Source organism: Gadus morhua, chromosome 14 (genome assembly GCF_902167405.1).
Source record: "Gadus morhua chromosome 14, gadMor3.0, whole genome shotgun sequence".
Taxonomy (NCBI): domain Eukaryota; kingdom Metazoa; phylum Chordata; class Actinopteri; order Gadiformes; family Gadidae; genus Gadus; species Gadus morhua.
This window is the reverse complement of record NC_044061.1, coordinates 6,632,553-6,653,856: the sequence shown is the minus strand read 5'-3', so window position 1 is coordinate 6,653,856 and position 21,304 is coordinate 6,632,553. Positions and strand designations below refer to the sequence as shown.

Below are 21,304 nucleotides of genomic sequence, written 5' to 3'. Positions count from 1 at the left end.
TATTGCTTATAGACACGTGGGACATTATTGGTTCATTGGGGAGCTGCTGAAATGCTGCTATCATGTGAAGAAACACCATTAGTAGGTGCTGGAAGATTTTAGATTCTGGATTGTATTGGAACTGACCGTCATAGGTGTGTGCGCGCAGCAGACTGTGTAATACTATTATTATTTTCTTTGTTAATAGTTGAAGGCCATTGTGGATAATATAAGTCATTTTTGGCATTGGATTTAAAAAGGACTATAGTCCTTTTTAAGGACTATAGTCCTTAAAATGTATTTGTTGAGACTGTTGTCTACTCTAATCTATTCATGCTTTCATTCATTTGTGTGTAATTATTTTACACACAGAACTGCTTCTGTCAGTGATGATATGGTAACAAAGAACAGCTCCTCCAATATTCCTTGTAGTTTAAAGACCTCTGTTCTCTGACCATCCTCTGGTCTGCTCCAGCAGACCTTAGTTTACACATCCTGATGTCTGCCGGTCGTTCAGCTGTAATTATTCCTCTGGTATGGTCATGTCCTGCCTAGAGCCAGTCCCCAGAACAGAACATATGGTACATTATCATATTATGGGCTGTACTTCCTCTGCAGTCCAGGAAAGACACGCGTCCCCCTGCCAACGGAAGCTTCTTTTTTACGTTTGATGGGATGTATTTTTCATCACACCCTAAGGTTGAACACATAAAAGTGCACAATGCAGGTGTTGTTCAATAAACTTTGTTAAATATGATGCCTTGTCCCGATAAAACCTGGAGGTTATTGTATTTTCTTGATGGAGTTTGGTCGTGCACTATGTGCACCACCGCGGATCATATTGTCAAATCTGTATGACAATATGATCCGTTGTTGGTGGCGAGGTTTGTAGATATTTGTAGAGTCTGTGAATCCGAAAGTAAATAGAATTCACAATAAAATATCAGAATAAAATATAATATGACCTGACCGTTCCTGTTAAAGTCATGATTTAATTATCCAAATTCAGAAAAAAGATTTTGTGTGTGTGTGTTAGTGTGTGTGTGCGTGTGTATGTGTGTGTGTGTGTATGCGTGCGTGTGTTTTTGTGTGTGTGTGTGTGTGTGTGCATGTGTGTGCTTGCGGGTACATGTGTGTGTGTGTGTGTGTGTGTGTGTGTGTGTGTGTGTGTGTGTGTTTTTGTGTGTGTGTGTGTGTGTGTGCGCGTACGTGTGTGTGTGCGTATACTTTTGTGTGTTTGTGTGTGTGTGTGTGTGCGCGTACGTGTATGTGTGTGTGTGTGTGTGTGCGCGTACATGTGTGGTGTATGTGTGTGTGCGTACGTGTGTGTGTGTGTGTTTGTCTGTGTGTGTGTGTGTGTGTGTGTGTGTGTGTGTGTGTGTGTGTGTGTGTGTGTGTGTGTGTGTGTGTGTGTGTGTGTGTGTGTGTGTGTGTGTGTGTGTGGACGCCTGCAGCAGATTGCCAGTCCTCGGGGCTCCCTGGGGCTGTGCCTTTAAGAGGTCGGTCAGGCTGTGATTGGAGTGAAGCAGGCGTGCGTCCCATCCAGTACCGCTGTGATGTGTGGGGATGCACCAATGAGCCAGCAGCAGGTACACACACACACACACACCCTCAAACACCCACACCCCACTTTTTCCTGAAGACACACTCACTGTACCCTCTGTCAGACCAGTTAGTTTGCCGGTAGAGGGAGAGGGAAGCTCACACACATACACTAACACACAAACACACACACAGAGACGCACACTCACACTAGCAACAGGGCAACTAAATGGAACAGTGGATAGAGATGGTGAGACAGTGAACACACACACAGACTTTGAGGGGATCTCAGGATGAGCGGGGGGTCCCAGCCAGTGGCGACGATCGGTAGGGCCACCGCCAGGAGACACAAGAGTGTGAGGAAGAACTCCAGGAGGATCTACTCCCACTACCAGGACCAACAGCACGGGTGAGTGAGTGAGTGAGTGAGTGAGTGAGTGAATGAAAGAGTGAGTGCCTGTGTTTAACTTAAGTAGGGTGGCATAGACTGGTGCTTAAGCTAGGATTTGGGTTCAAATCCCAATGTCAATAGTCTACCTGTGGACATCTTTGGAAAAAATGGCTAAACAATGCACGTTTATAAAGTGCTAAATTGTTCGGGAGAAAAGTGTTTGCCCAATGTTATTTGGCCACATCGCCTACACTCATCACTCTGTAGGTTTTTGTAACCTGTTTCCAAACTGCTGTTCTCAAGATTACCACATATAGTTCAAGTTATGCTCAAGTTATTTTTATTTTCAGATATTTATTTCGATTTAATATATCTATTAGACCACATATTTTTTTTCAAAACTGCTTTTGAACAAATTAAAACCTCAATGTTTGCATTGCCATTAAACCATTTTAACTAACGAAATGTTGTGATTCATGAGTGAATGTAATTTGAATGCTCAACATTGAGTTACAGAATTGTAAACAACAATTTGAAAAAAATAATCCTTGTCCACCAGAATGTATACCCGTCAGACAGATTACATACATCTGTTCTGCGCCGAAGCCTGTAGCCAGCCTTCCATCACAGGTCGACGAATCAATTGAAAACACCATTACACTGACATTTAATCCTCACGTTGATCTGAGAGACGAGACGCGAACCGGGCAATGTTTAACTAACAATGCGGCACTTTAGTTGTAAAATGTACTGCGAAAACACTGTAAGAAATGCAGTGGTTTCCGGTGTGTGTGTGTGTGTGTGTGTGTGTGTGTGTGTGTGTGTGTGTGTGTGTGTGTGTGTGTGTGTGTGTGTGTGTGTGTGTGTGTGTGTGTGTGTGTGTGTGTGCGTATCCTTGCCTATCATGTAGCTCTTCGGACGACGAGGACAAAGAGGATGGGCGCGTGGACAGTAACGACCCGGAGGAGATGTTCCAGAACATCCAGTACCAGAAGGAGATCATCGCCAACATCCGCACCCGGCCCTGGCCAATGAGACGCAAGCTCAAAGTGCTCAAGTACACATCATGATAATACACACGTCTTTCTTCATTCATCAATTTGTTTGTTCTTAATCTTAATGACCTTTTCTCTGATTGGTCTCTTGCCTCAGACACTTTGTCTCCTCTCCCCCGCACGCACGCACGCACGCACGCACGCACGCACGCACGCACGCACGCACACACGCACGCACGCACGCACGCACACACGCACACACACAAACCATCAAATCCAGAAAGACTGCAATGGTTCATGACCATGCTTTAACTTTGTAGTGTGTCCACCCACAGCCTGACAAACATAAGGAGGATCATAGCATTGCTGAAAGGTCTGCCAGTGTTACTGTATATCATCCTAACTAGACCCCATCCCAGCCATCTTTACTCTCTGACCTAGTAGGGATAGAAGCATTAGTACACGCTGGGGTCTATTTAGGCTATGCTATTCTCATGCAACCAGTACTCTACAGCTGTTAAGAGTCCTAATGTGAGCTACAACACATAATATATAATACAAGGTATTATAATGTTGTTGCGCAACTATGACTGGTGTCGGGTTGAGTGGAAACTGGCTGCTTAAAACAAACCAGTGATGAACATTTATCCCCTGTCTCATTGCTCTAATGATGCGAGCCCTTTAACCCATATCCAGCTGTTAGTGGGTAGTTATCCCATTGCCTCTGTCTCCTGCTGTGTTCCAACATCTGGGAATGCCTTATCTATTAACTGTGAATCAGATTGGCCTCAATTGATGCGGTGCATGGAAGATTGAATTGTTGAACGCATATGGACGTACTTACCGTAATGTGAATAGCAAATGGCTTGACTACAAATCGGCTTAAATAATGTGTTTCTTCATTAGAAAAGACTGCACCAGACAAAGGGAGAGCACATGGTCAAGAGAGAGAGAGCGAGAGAGAGAGAGAGAGAGAGAGAGAGAGAGAGAGAGAGAGAGAGAGAGAGAGAGAGAGGGAGAGGGAGAGGGAGAGGGAGAGGGAGAGGGAGAGAGAGAGAGAGAGAGGGAGAGCAGGAGAGAGTTGAAGAAGGGAATGAAGAGAGGGATAGAGAGAGAGAGAGATATAGTTAAATTAAGCAAGTTAGAGAGGAGAAGAGAGAGAGAGAGAGGGAGAGAGAGAGAGATAAAGACAGTCAAATCAAGCAAGTTAGAGGGGAGAAGAGATGGACGAAGAGAGGAGAGGAGAGAGCGATAAGTGGATTGAAAAGAGAACAGAGAGAGAGCCTAACAATCTCTGAGAGAATCAGAGGAAAAGAGGGATGAAGAGTTAGAGGGAGGGAGGGCCAGAGAAGGAGGAGTGAGAAGAGGAGGTGCAGGGGGAGGAGTGAGGATGGAGAGCTGATGCAGAGCAGGTTTTATGTGGGGGCTTGTTATTGCTGCACGGTTTTATTGCCCTTATCACGGGCGGGGGCACCGCCCCTTGCTTTTAACACCCCTCGGTAATCTCTGGCTCAGTGCCTGTGATTACTCCCACTGAGACGCCTCGTATATTTCGCAGTTCAGAAGCGGTCATTCATTTATTAAGGCCCATCCCACCAACTTTCTAAAACACACATGCGCTCATGCAGGCATGCACGCATGTACACGCACACACTGATACATATATACACACACTGGTACGCATACTGAACACACTGATTCATACACAAGCACACACCACACATACTTAATTACTCACAAACAGACATACGCACACACACACACACACACACACACACACACACACACACACACACACACACACACACACACACACACACACACACACACACACACACACACACACACACAAATACAGAAATGCTCAGATATTCGCACCCTCTATAACACACAGCTACGCACACACACACTCTGATGCATACATACACACAAACATACAGACACGCTCAGATATTCACATTGTCTATCCCACACACACACTCACACACACACACGGATACAGACACGGACACAGGCACACTAAGATAATTACACCGTCCATCACACACATACCTACACACTCTCTCTCTCTCTCTCTCTCTCTCTCTCTCTCTCTCTCTCTCTCTCTCTCTCTCTCTCTCTCTCTCTCTCTCTCTCTCTCTCTCTCTCTCTCTCTCTCTCTCTCTCTCTCTCTCTCTCTCTCTCCCCCCCCCCCTTGTTTAACAAGAGCTAAGATAAGTTGTTTTTGAGGATGCGTGTGTGGAACTGATTGTTGTTGTTGTGCTCCATTAAGTTATACAAGGTCCGTAGAGATCTGTAACAGTCTGCTGCTATAAATAAAGGATTCACACCAGGGTCCAATCAAGCTTTTAGCAAAAGAAAACAACCACTGTTTTGCAGAATCAGTAGGGCATGTTGCTGCCCTGTTGCTGCGACTATAAAGAAAGAAAACAACAGCCCATTCCACTCTTTGAAAGTTTGACCATATTCATATAATCTTGGCTATTGTTGGTTCTTAAGTGATACTTTACTTACTCAATGAAATACTAAATAAACAATCAAACGGGTGTTTACTTCCATAACTGGCAGGTCTATTTGGTACAACACGGTTGTTGGTTATCGCTCTTTAACTATTTCCGGACGGTACAATATCCACACCTACCCCTACCCCTGGCCTTCATCAGGCCACACCCTTACCTTTCTTACCCCCTGGTGCATTTGGCAGGCAAGCCCGGGAGATTGTGTTGAAGTACGAGGGCAGACTGACCCGGACCAGAGGGTACCAGGCAGCAGGAGCTGATGTAGGTACACAGCTACTAAACATCACACACACACACACGCACACACAGACGCACGCACACACACACACATACGCATGCATGCACACACGCAAACACACTTACACACATAATTCAATCTGCATCAAACCTCCTGTTGACAATAAAGGCTGTTATGTTACATTTTTTAACATAATGTCATCTTTTTCAATTATTCAATTTTGATAATATTATTAGTATTATAACGAGCCATACTTTCCTTTCCAACAATCTGATAACAATATAATTGATATTATTTCATATTATCTTTTTAGATTACATTCCTTTATAATTGAAAAAAATTATACTTTAGTTTCCCTAATGTGGTCCATGATGGGTAGTTTCATACTCCTGGTCCAGCTTGTTGTTCTCCTGTAGGAGCTATAGCCTCAGTGAGAAACAGCCTGTTTGTTCACGTCCCGTTTGTTTACGATCTGTTTGTTTACGGCCTGTTTACAGTCTCAAATTAATCTCCATCAGCCTTTCCCTTAGCAGAGCTTTTTGGTACTTTTTCTGCAGTGCGGTACTGACCTGTCTGCTCTGCTGTCTTAATTTTACAAACAAACACACGCGTGTACATCAACACACACACAGAGACACGCACACACACAAACACGCACAGTTGATATTCATATTCTTCACCTTCCTCGTCCTCTTTCTTTTTCTCTTCCTCCTCTCAACTTATCATGCATACGCTCTCTCTGTTCTTCAATTCACATTTCTACACACACGCATGCATGTGCCTGCACAGACGGACACACAGACAGACAGACTGACAGACACACACACACACACACACACACACACACACACACACACACACACACACACACACACACACACACACACACACCACACACACACACACACACACACACACACACACACACACACACAGAAAGATAGCGGCGTGGTTCAGCAGTGTGGGGAGCAGATTTATCGCCTGTTGTTATGGCCCGCCTTAATTAAAATGTTCCAGAAGCACCGGCTGCGGCAGCTCAAGCACCATTAGCATTAATTGACTTTTTGCAAGCGAGCTGACAATGAATTATTAATTACAAAGATCAAGTCCCGGTTAACTGAAATAAGAAATGATTTGGTTCAGCTGACTTGAACGGATTGTAGAGGACCTTCTCAAAATGTGAAGTGGCCGCGTTGAGTTAATAGGAGTTTAAATTACAATAATGATTGTTTTTGTATAAATAATAATTGCATTTTTACAAGCAGGGGAAACTAAATGTGGTTGCTATAATTCCGTTATGTCTCTATCTCTGCTCCATTAATGATGAATCTATCCGGACAGCTGCTGAAGAAGCTTTCCAGACTGCTCTACAATATTGTTGTTCTCTTCATTCCCTGGGAGATGAGAATCAAGAAGATAGAAAGTGAGATATAGAGAACAAACACATCTTTATTTATGTTGCCATTTTACATTATCCTAAAGATGATCCCATAATCCCATCAGAGCTGGTACTTAAAAATAGTATTTAGTATTGTGTATTTAGCATTTTGTTGTAGGCCTATACGGGGAAGGGATTAACCTAACAATTGTAAGTGCACTTGTTTCTATGAATATCTTTACTGTACCGAAACTGATATAGTGTTTCTCTTTCTTCTGACAAATGTGCTTATTGTAATTTGCTTTGGATTAAAGCGTCATCTAAATGCCCTGAATGTAAATGTAATCATTTACTCTTAAATATCCTGACTATTCTCTAATATAATGCCTAAAGGCTATTCTCTCATTGGTCAGGTCACTTTGGCTCCGGGGTGGCCTCCTACTTCATCTTCCTGCGCTGGCTGTTTGGCATCAACATCGTCCTCACCATCATGACCGGGGCCTTCATCGTCCTACCAGAGGTCAGTACCAATCAGCATCCATTACTTCAAACATCCCTACTGTGTGTGTGTGTGTGTGTGGGTGCATGCGTGTGCGTGTGCGTGTGCGTGCAGGCCAGTTTGTGTGTCGACGTTTGCTATGGGGTGTTGAAAGCCACAGACTTAAATTTTAGGGTTGTAAACATAGGTATAGATGTTTGTAGATGTATGTATATATAGATATAAATATAGAAAATGTACTCAAAACCTGTAATTAAATTATGTTACTTAAATGTGGCATGCCTTCATGCCTTCATTAATTGTCCCAATCGTGATATGAAAGCCTGATATGAAAGCTATCGCTGGGTCGTTGAAGACAGAGCAGGCTCTTATGGTTTATCCTACACCTTTAGCCTCCCTTGAGTATCACCTCCAAGGCCAGAGAAGTAGAAGTAGTTAGAGCGGAATAAAAGTAATGTATGTCTGCTGCTGAAACAAGGACCCAATATCCTCCCACATGGGTCAGCTGCTCGCTTGTCAGACAATCTTCCAATCCCATTCCCATGTTTTATCGCTCTTTTCAACCAACCACTATATAACAACTCCTTCATTGCTCTCTTCATGCCTCCAGATCAGGTCATTACCTTCCAGGTATAGATAAAACTGAAGCAACTAAAACATCATCCCAGCTAAATGATTGGATATACTTTTATGGGTTTTTTGCATCTATGTACAGCAGCTAAACAGTTTGAAAGAGAGGGATGTAGAATATGGCTACAGGTGGAAATCCAACCTGTGTCGCTGCAAGGTGTGTAGTCTATGTGAGTACAGAGGCAGGTAAAGCCCCGAGACACCCCATATCTGTTATTATTCAGTTCGGTGATGCCTGCTTATGTGTTTGTTTTTTTGTGGGAACTATTATTGGCCTCATTTGTGACCCTTTTAAATTATTTGATGGGTTATGGCTAAAGTCTTCTACGTACCTGTCGCTTGTCCTTTCAAAAGGATTTTCATTGTTCAGAGTGCCACTCTGTTATACTGTGCAGATGACAAATAAACACACTGACTTTAAACTTAGTTTAGGACCTATTACCACTAAATAAATCTGTTAAATATACAGAAAGCCCAACTCCAAATAGAGAGAGATAGGGAGAGAGATCACGAGAGAGATGTATAGATGGTCATTGAAGTTAACATCAACATTTCCTGTTTTGTTTTGTTGGCCCCTGGCTGTAGCTGCTGGCAGGGGCCCCGTTTGGAACGACGAGAAGTAAGACCATCCCCAAGGAGCAGTTCTCTTCAGCACAGGATCTGGACACCATCTGGTCTCTTGGGGCAAGTCTCTCTTTGTCTGTCTCCACCTCCTTCTCTGTCCAACTCTGTCCCTCTCTCGGTCTCTGTCTCTGTCTCTGTCTATGTCTCTCTCTATGTCTCTTCCTGCACCTGTCTCGCACTCTATCTCTCTCTCTACCATCTTTCTCTCTCTGTCTCGCTCTCTCTATCTCACTCTTCAAATCTCTCTTGCTGTTTCTTTCTCTCTGTCTCTCTCTCTCTTTCCCTCTATCTAACTCTTCGACTCTCTCACTCCCTTTCTCTGCCTCTCTCTCTCCATCTATATGTCTCTCTTAATCTCTCTCCCCATCTCTCTATCTATATCTCTCTCTGTTTCTCTTTCTCACTCTTTCTGACTCTCTCCATCTCACTCTCTCTGATTCTCTCTTGCTCTCTCTTTCAATCTGTATCGCTCTCTCTTTATCTCTTCTTGCTGTCTATATCTGTGTGTCTCTCTATCTATCTCTCTGTCGCTCTCTTTTTCTCTTTCTCTGTCTTTCTCAATCTAACGCTGCCTCCATCTAACTTGGTTTTCTCCTCTCTCTTTATGTTTTTACTGTTATATCAATGCTGCATGGTGCTGAAATGGTCACCAGAGGCTGTTATTTAACATTCTACAGGCCTTTAAGCAGGCCGTTTATTTCCTGATCCCCTTCGCTGTTCTCATGACCTCCACAATGAGGCTCATGTCGGGACTAGCACAGGTGTCATGTACACGGTAATCCATATTGTGAGTGGTTTTACTGCCGTTCAGTGGGAATTGTAACGATTTTCTGCTTACGCTCTGCAGCTATATTTTTCTTCATTCCCACCTGGCGACTCAATCACTTTTATGATCACTATTATCATTGTGTGTGTGTGTGTGTGTGTGTGTGTGTGTGTGTGTGTGTGTGTGTGTGTGTGTGTGTGTGTGTGTGTGTGTGTGTGTGTGTGTGTGTGTGTGTGAGCGTGTCCATGTGTGTGTGTGTGCGTGCGTGCGTGCGTGTGTGTGTGTTTGTGTGTGTGTTTGTGTCTGTGTGAGCGTGTCCATGTGTGTGTGTATGTGTGTGTGTGTGTGTGTGTGTGTGTGTGTGTGTGTGTGTGTGTTGGGACTGCAGGGCTATCTGCAGTACTCGGTGCTGTTCTACGGCTACTACGGCAGAGTGAGGAAGATCGGCAGTGCGGGCTACCGTCTCCCTCTGGCCTACTTCCTGGTCGGCATGGCGGTCTTCGCCTACAGCTTCATCATCCTGTTGAGAAAGTAATCCTCCCAGCATCTTCTCTGCCATCTTTCTATGAGTTTTCACAGTTTGCTATTTTACTTGTCAAACCTTCTAATCCCAACTAGACACAAAGTACTGTACACGGTAGTTGATGCTGTGTAGCTAAATAATTGTAGGTTATCAAATAAGCGGTTAAAAGTAAAATGACAAAATAACAATGCAAAAACTCAAAGTCATTTGGCAGACGCTTTTGGCACACAGGGATTTTTCCATTTCTCATGTAACGTCTACAGGTGGACCCTCGGTATTGAACCAAGAACCTTTTGGCTCAAACCCTTAACCAATAGACCCCCCCCCCCTACATTCGAGTAACTGTTATCCAAATGAGCATTTTTCATGTTTTCAGTAATCAACAGATGACCCTTGGCCTGACTAAAGTGATGACACCAGATTAAAGAGTGGGGGGGGGGGATGTTTTCAACACTTCCCCCAGGATGGCAAAGAACTCCCGTCTGAGCCTGGCCAGCGCCTCGGACGAGAACTTCACCTTCTGCTGGCGGGTGTTCTGCGCCTGGGACTACCTGATCGGGAACCCGGAGGCGGCCGAGAGCAAAGGAGCCGCCATCGTCAACAACATCAGGGTTCGGGAAAACAGACGTGTTCCTTTAATGACTCTTCAGGCCCCTTCGGTGTCAAAACACACACACACACACACACAAACACAGACATGCACACACAGATTTAAACAGCTGAACACACACACACACTACTGGAGTTGGAGGCATTGTCCGCATGCCAAAGGTCTGAAAAAGCATGTAATTAGGCGTCTAAAGACACGTAAATGTACAATTAATAGCAAGATATTTGTATGAAGCAACCACATGGGTATGAATGATGTTGATGTACTATCTTTATTTACCACATACACTCAAGTTAGTAGGCCATATGTAGAACCCGCATCCATTTATGATTGTTTTTTAATTAATCAAACTGAATCCTATGGGCATGTGATCATATATGTCTCACACAGTTATTGGGACATTTACATGTTGTTCCCACCCCTCTACAGGAAGCCATTGTTGAGGAGCAGGAGAAGAAGAAAGATACAAGCCTGTATGTGGTTTTGGTTTATTTTTCTTGTATATTAAAACATAACAAACAAGTTGTAAGTTGACTACAGATGCGCCCCTGGTTGGCTAAAGGGAAGAGACAAACAATGGAAGACAAACAAAGTGGATGCTACCTGCATGCTTGTCTGGACAAACTGCCAAACCCAATCACCTTAAGCACCATCAATCTAGGCATGTTGCACGCCCCCTCAGACGCCTTCCCATCCAATCCACTTACTCAACGGTGCAGTGCCGGCGTGTGTCTGTGTTCGTAAATCACCATCAACATGGCACATCTGAGGAAATTACATTGTGTATCAAATCAATACTTTATTGAAAGACCTCACCGTGAAGAAAACGCCTAAAAACGTAGTTTTTAGATGCCTATACTTAAGGGGCAGTAAGGGTTGAGGGCATCTGATTCCTTCAGGTAGATTTGGCCATCAGGGTTCGGTCGCAGACGCTTTGGTTGGGCAGTCAGGTGCCTATGCCCTGTAACCCCTGCCCACCGTCGCAACCCTTTTCTCCCTCCCAGGGCAGTCCTCATCAGCCTGCGTATCCTGGCCAATATCCTGGTGCTGCTGTCGCTGGCGGGCAGCATCTACATCATCTACTTTGTGGTGGACCGCTCCCAGAAGCTGGAGCAGGAGAAGCCGGAACTCACCCTGTGGGAGAAGAATGAGGTGAGGTCCTGTGGTAGGACCTAGCCTACCCCGTTTATAATGACTCGTGACTTGACAGGCCCAATCCCATTTCTTCCCCTTACCCCTTCCCCTTACCCCTTCAAAACATGGGGGAGGGGTAAGGGGAAGGGGTAAGGGATAGAAATGGGATTGGGCCTCTATCTCAACCTCGGATGACTTTGGAGTGGACCGTAGCACTGATTGTATTTGGATTCAGATGTCAGATATGAGGACTGGTAGTTATTAGTTATAAAATGCAACATTTGGTTTTATTGGTGGTTATTTGCACGTATATTGGTATGTCAACGCATGACTCAATAAGCACCATTAAAAATGTTGTCAGCTGTGTTATTGTTGTTAGGGGGACTGGACTCTGACTCCATTTTGGGGACTTGGACTCGAGCGCTGAGGTCTCGGGTTGAGATTGAGTGACCGGACGACAACACTGGTGCTTTGCGTCACCGGTGGTGGGCGGAACCCTGTCTCGCCGCTCATTGGGTTAGTTGTCCTTACAATGGGATTAGGAGACGCTGGATGCCAGCGCTGTCTGACTGGAGCTGAAAGCGGAGCCAGGCAGTTACAGTAAGGCCAGAGGAGACGAGTAATTGGTTGGCTGAGGTTCGCTGCCATCTGTCCGTGGCAGCCGCCCATTTCATTGGCCTCCCGAGAGGAGTTAATGCAGTGGTTCCCAACCCTTTTTGGCCCGTGTCCCAGATTTTAGCTAAGAAAATGTTTGAAACCCCAACTTTAACTTATGTGTATCTGCTTCCACAGAAATAGTCTTTACTGGTCTACAACACACTAAATGATAACTCGTAGTTTTCTCACTCAGTTTTTATATAAAAGACGTCTATAAGACCTTTTTTATTTTCAATAACAAAATATTGTTGAATATTTGCATGAATATGATGTCCTGCTACATTCGTTCAACTCTTCTTCTGATTTGGCTAAGCTGTTATAAAAATAGAAAACAGAAGAAAGAAGCAGGTAGAACATATCTTTTGTGTGAAATCAGAAGGAAGCTAAACTGCTGACCGTACTTTAGATTATTACTGTACTGACTTGTGCATACACAGACAAATACCATAAGATGTCGTGGATCTTCATGTAAGCATCAACCATGATAGTAAACATGGGAACGATAGTTTTCCTAGTAAGGCAGTCATTTCTGTTACCTTTCTCCTTGTAGGTCAGTGTGGTGGTGTCTCTGATCACCATGATCGCTCCGTCTGCGTTTGAGCTGGTCTCTCAGCTGGAGATGTACCACCCAAGAACATCCCTTCGCTTCCAGCTGGCCAGGTGAAACACCAGCACATATTGGGCCGAGTCATACAGACAACCAGTAACCCTTCATACAGGACAACCTAGTTTTAGAGACATGAGGGAGGCTGTTGTTTTTCATATACTGTATATGGTTTCAATATATATATTGATATCAATCTCTACCACTCTATCTCGAAGAGAGAGATAGAAAGAGGGAGAGAAAGAGAGAGAGTCAGCTATATCTAGTGAAGTGGCTCCATTGAATAAACATAAGGGAAGAGGTTTATGGACGCAAAAGTGAGTTGAGTGTGTGTCCACAGGGTTCTGGTGCTGTACCTGGGTAATCTGTACAGCCTAATCATCGCCCTGCTGGACAAGGTCAACATCATGAGCTCTGCTGTGAGTACGCCCCTCACAACTGGTATTAGTGAGTGAGGAACCACCACCAGTATTATATTACACCGGTTGAGCCATTCACTGATGCAAAGGGACCAATCATCATCCATTACTTCAAACGTCTCTACTGTGTGTGTGTGTGTGTGTGTGTGTGTGTGTGTGTGTGTGTGTGTGTGTGTGTGTGTGTGTGTGTGTGTGTGTGTGTGTGTGTGTGTGTGCGTGCGTGCGTGCGTGCGTGCGTGCCTGTGCGTGCGTGCGTGCGTGCGTGTCCAGATCCAGGTGGTTCCTGGTAACTGGTCTGACCCCAGCTCCTTCCTGGCCACCATCTCCCAGCCAGACGAGGAGAGTCTTTCCACCTTGGTCTCAGAAATGTATCTCTCTGGAATCAAGAACGACAGCATGAGCACGACGACAACGACGACAACCACCATGGCGACCATCGCCACGGCGCTGGACGCGGGCAGCGTCTTCAGCAACGCCAGCGCTGGCAAGAACGTCCTGGTGGCCTTGACCAATCACACGGCTCTGTTTGAGAAGAACGCCCGCTCGCAGCAGGACCCCTGTTGGGAGACCTACGTTGGGCAGGTTATCTCTCTTTCTGTCTCTCCTTCTCACTCTGTTTATATCACCTATCAGTCTCTGTAAGTCACTCCTGTCTGCCTATCTGTCCGACACACACCTTCTGTATGTCTGTCTGTCTGTCACTCTCTCTCTTTGTCTGTCTCTTTCTTGTTTCTCTTTTACTCATTTCATCATTTCATCATCATACACACCCTGGAAATTATAAAAAAAAAAACGGTAGAATTTATATAGAAGTCATATCGAAGATGGTATAGTGGACACTAAACTAAAGTTTGATGATGTTTGCATTTCTCTGGTATTACAACCTAAAACATTTACAACGGCTAAGCCTTCATCTGCGTTAAATGTGTTGTGATCAGGCAATAAGAAAGTTATATAGTCAATGAACAGTAGGGGGCAGCATGGCAATTGCTATAACTCAGCCGCTTGGAAATGTAAATTAAAAAAAGGGCACATGCGCCAGCAAGTTTAGAAGTACATAAACAAATGGTTGTGCGTGCGTCTGTGTCTGCGTGTGTGTGTGTGTGTGTGTGTGTGTGTGTGTGTGTGTGTGTGTGTGTGTGTGTGTGTGTGTGTGTGTGTGTGTGTGTGTGTGTGTGTGTGTGTGTGTGTGTGCGTCACCACACAGGAGATGCTGAAGCTGTCCATCATCGACATGATCTTCACGGTGGCCAGCATCCTACTGATCGACTTCATCCGTGGTCTGGTCGTGCGTTACCTCAGTGACTGCTGCTGCTGGGACCTGGAGAGCAAGTTTGTGAGTGACCAACAGATTAGATATTAAACAGTACATTACCCAACGGATCAAACATTAAACACTACATCGCCCAAGAGAACACACTTTGAACACTACACCACCCAAAAGGTCACACATTAAACCCTCAGTTCACTATGCTGTCAAAATATGCCAATTGACCGTCGTCCAGTTCAAACAGAGGTCACTTTGTGTCATAGAACTTTATTATACAGACGAAAGTTCTTGAAGAGCAATCCTGGCAGGCTGCAGCCCTGGCGGTGCCAGGAGCCATCCATAAGATAGAGTCCGAGTAAGACCTCAGACCTCTTTAAGAACCTTGAAGAACTGCCAATTTCTAGATGGAATACATTTCCTTTATCTCAATGGAGCACATGGCTTTGCCGTTGGCCCACTAGAAGTATGAGGACACTCACAGATAACACCTTTTCTTTTTACTCAACTTCAGCCTGAATACGGAGAATTCAAAATAGCCGAGAATGTCCTGCACCTGATCTACAACCAGGGGATGATCTGGTAAGTATGATTTTGAGGGTTTTCCCTCACGAAATGAATGCAGCCACAATACTATCTCCGCTAAAGCTGCAGCGCAGGAGCTTCAGCTATTGCCAGCGGTGCAATACCGAACGCCCTGTCTCACTATTAGTAGGAGTAGCCGTGCCGAGAGGCAGTGACCCTGGGTAAATTGACTTTAGCCTTGTCTGCAATCTCTCCATTACACTCCTGCACGCTCAGCTAGGTTGTATTTCTCTCTCCCCCCCCCCCCCCCCCCCCCGACTCATTTCCGAGATGTCGTCTGGTGGGTGATGAGTGTAATGATATGGCGCCCCGAGTGGCTAGCTCTAATGTGGTTTATGAGGAAACACACAAGCGACCCCAAAGAATGTCCTCACGAAATGTCCCCACAAAGTACCCCCGCCAATGTAGCCAGACTGTGTCCCCGAGTGCCACAGTGTGTGAAATTGTGTGTGGGTTTTTGTTTAGCCTTTTATCCATCTGCATCTGTTTCTCGAATGTGGGGGTATGTTTGTGCGTTTGCCTGTCTGTGTTGTCTGCATCTGTGTTTGTCCTGTGTGCGTGGGTGACCATTAACGTGTCTCGCTTTTTTCTAGGATGGGGGCGTTTTTCTCCCCTTGTCTCCCCGCCTTTAACGTGATGAAGCTGATTGGCTTAATGTACCTGAGGAGCTGGGCGGTTCTGACCTGCAATGTTCCCCATCAGCAAGTCTTCCGGGCCTCCAGGTTCACACATGCACGCACGCGTGCTTGCACATGCACACACACACATCATGACACAAAGCTCTAAAACAAATAAACACACGCAGAGAAAGACAATTTAACGATTCTGAATCAATTTCCTATTTGGTGAACCATTCACAAAGGTGAATATGTTTCTGTATGTGTGTGTGTGTGGGGGGGGGGGGGGGTTGTGTGGGTGTTTGTGTGTGTGCGTGTTTGTCTGCGTGCGTGATTCTCTTCCCATTTCATTATCCGGTGATTTGCTTTAATTGTAAAATCTCGATATCTATGATTTCATGCAGCTGACTGACGGTAAGGGCTTCCGGGCCCATGGTCCTTTGCCTGGTTCAGATTTATGTAACAAGGCTGTTTCTCCGGGGTCTTATCAGTCTCTCCCAGATGGGGTAGAACATAACAGCATAACAGCATATTACTATTAGTCTCTCTCTCTCTCTCTCTCTCTTGCTCTCTCTTGCTCTCTCTTGCTCTCTCTCTCTCTCTCTCTCTCTCTCTCTCTCTCTCTCTCTCTCTCTCTCTCTCTCTCTCTCTCTCTCGCTCTCTCGCTCTCTCGCTCTCTTGCTCTCTCTCGCTCTCACTCTCTCTCTCTCTCTCTCTCCATTGCTCTCGCTCTCTCTCCCGCTCTCTTTCTCCCACTCCCTCCCTCCCTCCCTCTCTCTGTCTCTCTATCTCTCTCTGTTTTGAGTGAGTGTTGCGTGTATCGCTGTAATGCTCTTCTGCTTGAGGGCAGGGAGCAATGGAGCCATACATTGTACTGACCAGTTAAATCCTAATCATGTTAACGCAGTCCAACATCGACCGATTTATTGTGTAAATCAGAGAGTAAACACAACCCAAGCAGAATGTAGGGGAAGGGTAGATAAGTTATTTTCTAAAGATTAGCACTATACAAAATTATATTTTGTCTTATTGTAAACATTGGAGACTGGCCTCAATATTATATTGATATTTACATATACACAAACACACATAAAACATATTTAAAACAGTACAATTAATACACAATTTATATTTATGTGACTCTTAATTTTTTTTTTTTTTTTAGATCAAACAACTTCTATCTAGCCATGTTGTTGTTCATGCTGTTCCTGTGCATGCTACCCACTATCTTTGCCATCGTGAGATACAGACCATCACAGCATTGTGGGCCTTTCAGGTAAGAACCCAATGTGTTGTGTTGTAACCACTCATTAATTATTAATTATGCACAAAGAGATAGATAATAAATAGTAAATAATATAGGCTAGCCTAGTACTGTGCAGCAGTAGAATGTGTGTACGTGTTTTGTGTTTGTATTTACTTTGTCTTGCATGTTACAGTGGCCAGGAGAAGATTTATGACATCATTTCAGACACCATTGCCAGTGACTTCCCGCTGTGGTTCAGCAAAGTGATGAGTTACATCACCAGCCCTGTTGTGGCTCTGCCCGCGCTGCTGCTGCTCTTGTGAGGCCACACCGCCGCACACTCGCATGCAAGCTGGCCCACACATACACATGCACAGTCACACTAAAGAGAAACACATACACACATACATTCACACACTCTCACACACACACACACACACACACACACACACACACACACACACACACACACACACACACACACACACACACACACACACACACACACACACACACACACACACACACACACACACACATACTCACGCATGCACATGAATGTTTGAGCATACATGCACAGATACATAAGTAAATGAAGAGAGACATACAGAAAGAAGGCCACTACTTCATAGACGAAAGAAACCCCCCCTGTTTATCGTGCTTCAGGCTACTGTTGAATGTGTATTCCAGCATGCTGATATACTACCTCCAGGCAATCGCAAGATCCCTCAAGTTCACCAACAACCAGCTGAGGCAGCAGCTCCAGACAGTGAGTGTGTAAAACAGGATTTGAGGCCTGGAAGCATCTTTTACGACAAATCTTTGCTCTACGTGTTTACCTTGTGGTCTCTTGGATTTTAGGAACGGTCAAATGACAAGAAGAAAGTCTTCCAGTTGGCTGCAGGTAGGGCTTACTCATGACTTCATCTCAGAGACAGAGGATGGCTTACATTCACTTTGCTGTTAATAGAGTGAATGGCTTGAATGTACTTGTACCTGAGGAAATAAAGTGCAAGACAGTCCTGTATTATAATAGCATATCATCACATTACGAGGATAGCCACACCTTAAAGTGAATCCTAAAGCATAATTCCATTTAGCAATACAGCAATGCTTTTTTCTAGAGCTGTCAGTTAAACGCGTTATTAACGGCGTTAACGCAAACCAAATTTAACGGCGTTAAAAATTTTATCGCGCGATTAACGCAATTATTTTATAAAAAAAAAAAAAATAGTTTTTTTTTTTTTTTTTTTTCTTTGGCTCAAAACAAAGAAGCAGTAGCCTGACTGCTATGTTCAAATGACATTTGTTCAAAGCAGTCGTTTAATTGCACTATAGGCTCTTTTTTTGTATCGTCCTGATTTGATCAGTGTATATTTCAATGTTGTTATCAATAAAAAATCATTTGCACAAGGCAAGCCGATGCACTTCACCATGTTGATAAGAGAATTAAAATGAGAAGAATTATGGGACAAAAAAATCAAGGGATATTTAGCATAGAAAAATAAATTGTGATTAATCGCGATTAATTAGAGTTAACTATGACATTAATGCGATTAATCAGGATTAAATATTTTAATCGCTTGACAGCTCTACTTTTTTCCAATTCAAGCAGAAACATTGTTCGCAAACATAGACTTCAGACATTATTTGACACACCTCTGCATCTTGGAACTGCCTTTGTCCATTGGACAATGACTTTTACATTATTAACATTATGTAAGCAAGGTTGTAATAACGACAATGTAATAATCAGCCAGGCTCCAAGCCCCAGAGGTGGCCGTCGATAAGAAGACAGACCAGCAGGAGAGCGACGTCACGAGCCACGAGTCCTCCATCCACTCATCGCCGCAGCACAACGGCAGCGTCACCAACTTCCAGTCGCCCGTTCGCCGCGGTAACGGCATCAGCACCATCACCCAGTCGGTGTCCAGGGCTGAGCTGAACACAGGAGGCGTGGCTGGATCTTCCAGAAGTCCAGCCGTGCCAATGTTGCACAGGCAGAGACCGGACCATCCACCAACTAGGTAGAATGATTACAGAAGGACTAGTGTGGCGTCTTAAGAATACAATCTGAAAATGCTGCTTGAAGGTTCTTTGAATCCTTTGGTTCTGTATTGAGAAAAGGGAAACAGTTAAATAACACGGCGTAATGCAACCTGTTGTTAGATGTCTATTGTGTATCTTTCCTTCATTGAGGAGCTCACTACTCTGTGATAAAGCAGAACAGTTTTTCCATTCATGTTGACGGCACAAAAAGGAAAGCCTGGCAGTTTAATTTAGAAAAGAACGATGTCACTTAACCTCATTTAACGGTTCAATGGCATCAAGCACACCAGTGTGAAGTTATTTTAAAAACACATTTTGTAGCCTGAATCTCTCAATATCTAGCTAAGTTACTGCTGACTCCCGAAAAAGTAAAAGTACCAGTATCTGCAGTCTATTTGAAAGCCACCCTTGATTAAGATGCCTTCGCAATCCCCTTTAAGTCATTTAGCATTAAAGCATTCACTGAACTAAACTCTCTTTTTCCCAGCAGGCAGCAGTCTGCCCCGTTCCTCGGCGGCCCCAACGGCTCCTGCCGGGCCAAGTCGTACCGCCACGTGGCCTACAACCCCGCCCCCGGCTTCCCCGACGACGTCCACTACTCGGACCCGCTGTACAGGAAGACGGCGCGGCCGCTGCTCCCGGCCGAGGCGGCGGGCGTCGTCACGGCCCACAGCTACGCCGGCCGGCGGCCGCACGTGGCCACGCGCTACGTCATCCTGAACGAGCACGAGGCGCGCAAGAAGCTGCTGCGCTCGGCCACGCGCGTCCCCCGCCACTACTGCGCCGACGGACCCTCGGACCTGTGCCCCCCCCCACGCAGCGGCAAGCGCTACGCCCCCCGCGCCCCCCTCCAGCCCCAGAGGTCCCTGGCCTCGCAGCCCCACCTGAGCGAGGAGGAGGAGGAGATGGAGGAGGAGGAGGCAGGGGTGGGGCTGGAAGGCAGGAGGAAGGCGCAGAGGAAGGGCTTGCTGGGACAGGACGGCCGGCGCCCGCGGTCCCTGTCGGACCTGTACCAGCCGGCGCGCTTCTACATCGGCGAGCGCGTGGAGAGCCAGGTGTCCACGGGGAAGGACGCCCACGTGGCCCGGGGCAGGCGGGGGGCGGGGCAGGCGGGGGCGAACGCCAGGGCGGAGGAGGAGGAGGAGGGGGAGGAGGACGAGATAGACTGGGAGGGGCTGGAGGCGTACGCCTGCTCGCACGCCGGCGGGAGGAGGGCGGAGCCGGCGGCGGCGCAGGTCCGACGCCCCGCCCAGTCTCCCGGGCGCTTCGGGCAGTCCTCCGGCGTGGCCAGGGCGGGGGAGCCCCAGGTCAAGCCCAAGGTCAAGAGCAGGCACAAGATGGAGCCCTCCCTGACGGAGTCTGACTCCGCCTCCTTGGGCTCCAGCAGCGACCAGCAGAACAGCAGCACCGACCAGTACATCCAGGTCATCCACAACAAGGAGCGCCATCTCAAGTCTGACGCCAGGCAGGGCAAGCTGGCTAAGAAGAAGTCCAAGGCCAGCATCGATCTAAACGTCTCAAGGTCAAATGAACTGGTTTGCTCCAATGTGTGAGGGATAAGGAAAGGGTCAGCAAAAGTCTTTGCAATAGTATGTATATTTGCTTACCAAGAAATTGTGTTACAAAGATGTAATTATCAATTGAGACCGCAAAGTATATATTTTGTAACATTTTAACTTCAGTGTTGTGTGTAAGAGAACGCTCTATATATAATATTTGATTATTACATTCAATGTGTTCACGTGAGATGTGTGGTCTTACCTTGCTTATTTTATCTGTACATCATACTATTAAATGTTAATCAATTTTGGTTTGGACTGATTGGGTGAAGATGGGTAGATAATGCTGATAGAAATTTCTACAAGAAATCGATTTGACACTACACATTTGTGTAAAGGGAGGGAGGGGACACTCCGATAAGTCAAGCTGCCTCTAGGTCAGTTTTTTCTTTGATGGGAATATGAATGATAATTGTTGAGGAATACCTTGTATTTGTCAACCTTGTAATTGTTTTTATTGGTGGTTCAGACTG

General features: G+C 45.5%; 1 protein-coding gene across 1 annotated transcript; it reads left to right on the top strand.

The window, feature by feature from the left end:
- The first annotated feature begins 1,559 nt into the window (after window positions 1–1,559).
- tmc3 (transmembrane channel like 3) lies at window positions 1,560–21,082 on the top strand. Its single transcript, XM_030376312.1, has 22 exons — window positions 1,560–1,930; window positions 2,823–2,969; window positions 5,612–5,687; window positions 7,006–7,087; window positions 7,456–7,562; window positions 8,757–8,855; window positions 9,950–10,092; window positions 10,548–10,695; window positions 11,124–11,167; window positions 11,699–11,846; window positions 13,036–13,145; window positions 13,430–13,508; window positions 13,779–14,090; window positions 14,716–14,844; window positions 15,290–15,357; window positions 15,954–16,082; window positions 17,143–17,253; window positions 17,417–17,542; window positions 17,914–17,992; window positions 18,085–18,127; window positions 18,980–19,250; window positions 19,763–21,082. Exons 1-22 carry the CDS (start codon window positions 1,815–1,817, stop codon window positions 20,823–20,825), a joined length of 3,630 nt encoding a protein of 1,209 aa, XP_030232172.1. The 5' UTR covers window positions 1,560–1,814; the 3' UTR covers window positions 20,826–21,082.
- Window positions 21,083–21,304: the final 222 nt, after the last annotated feature.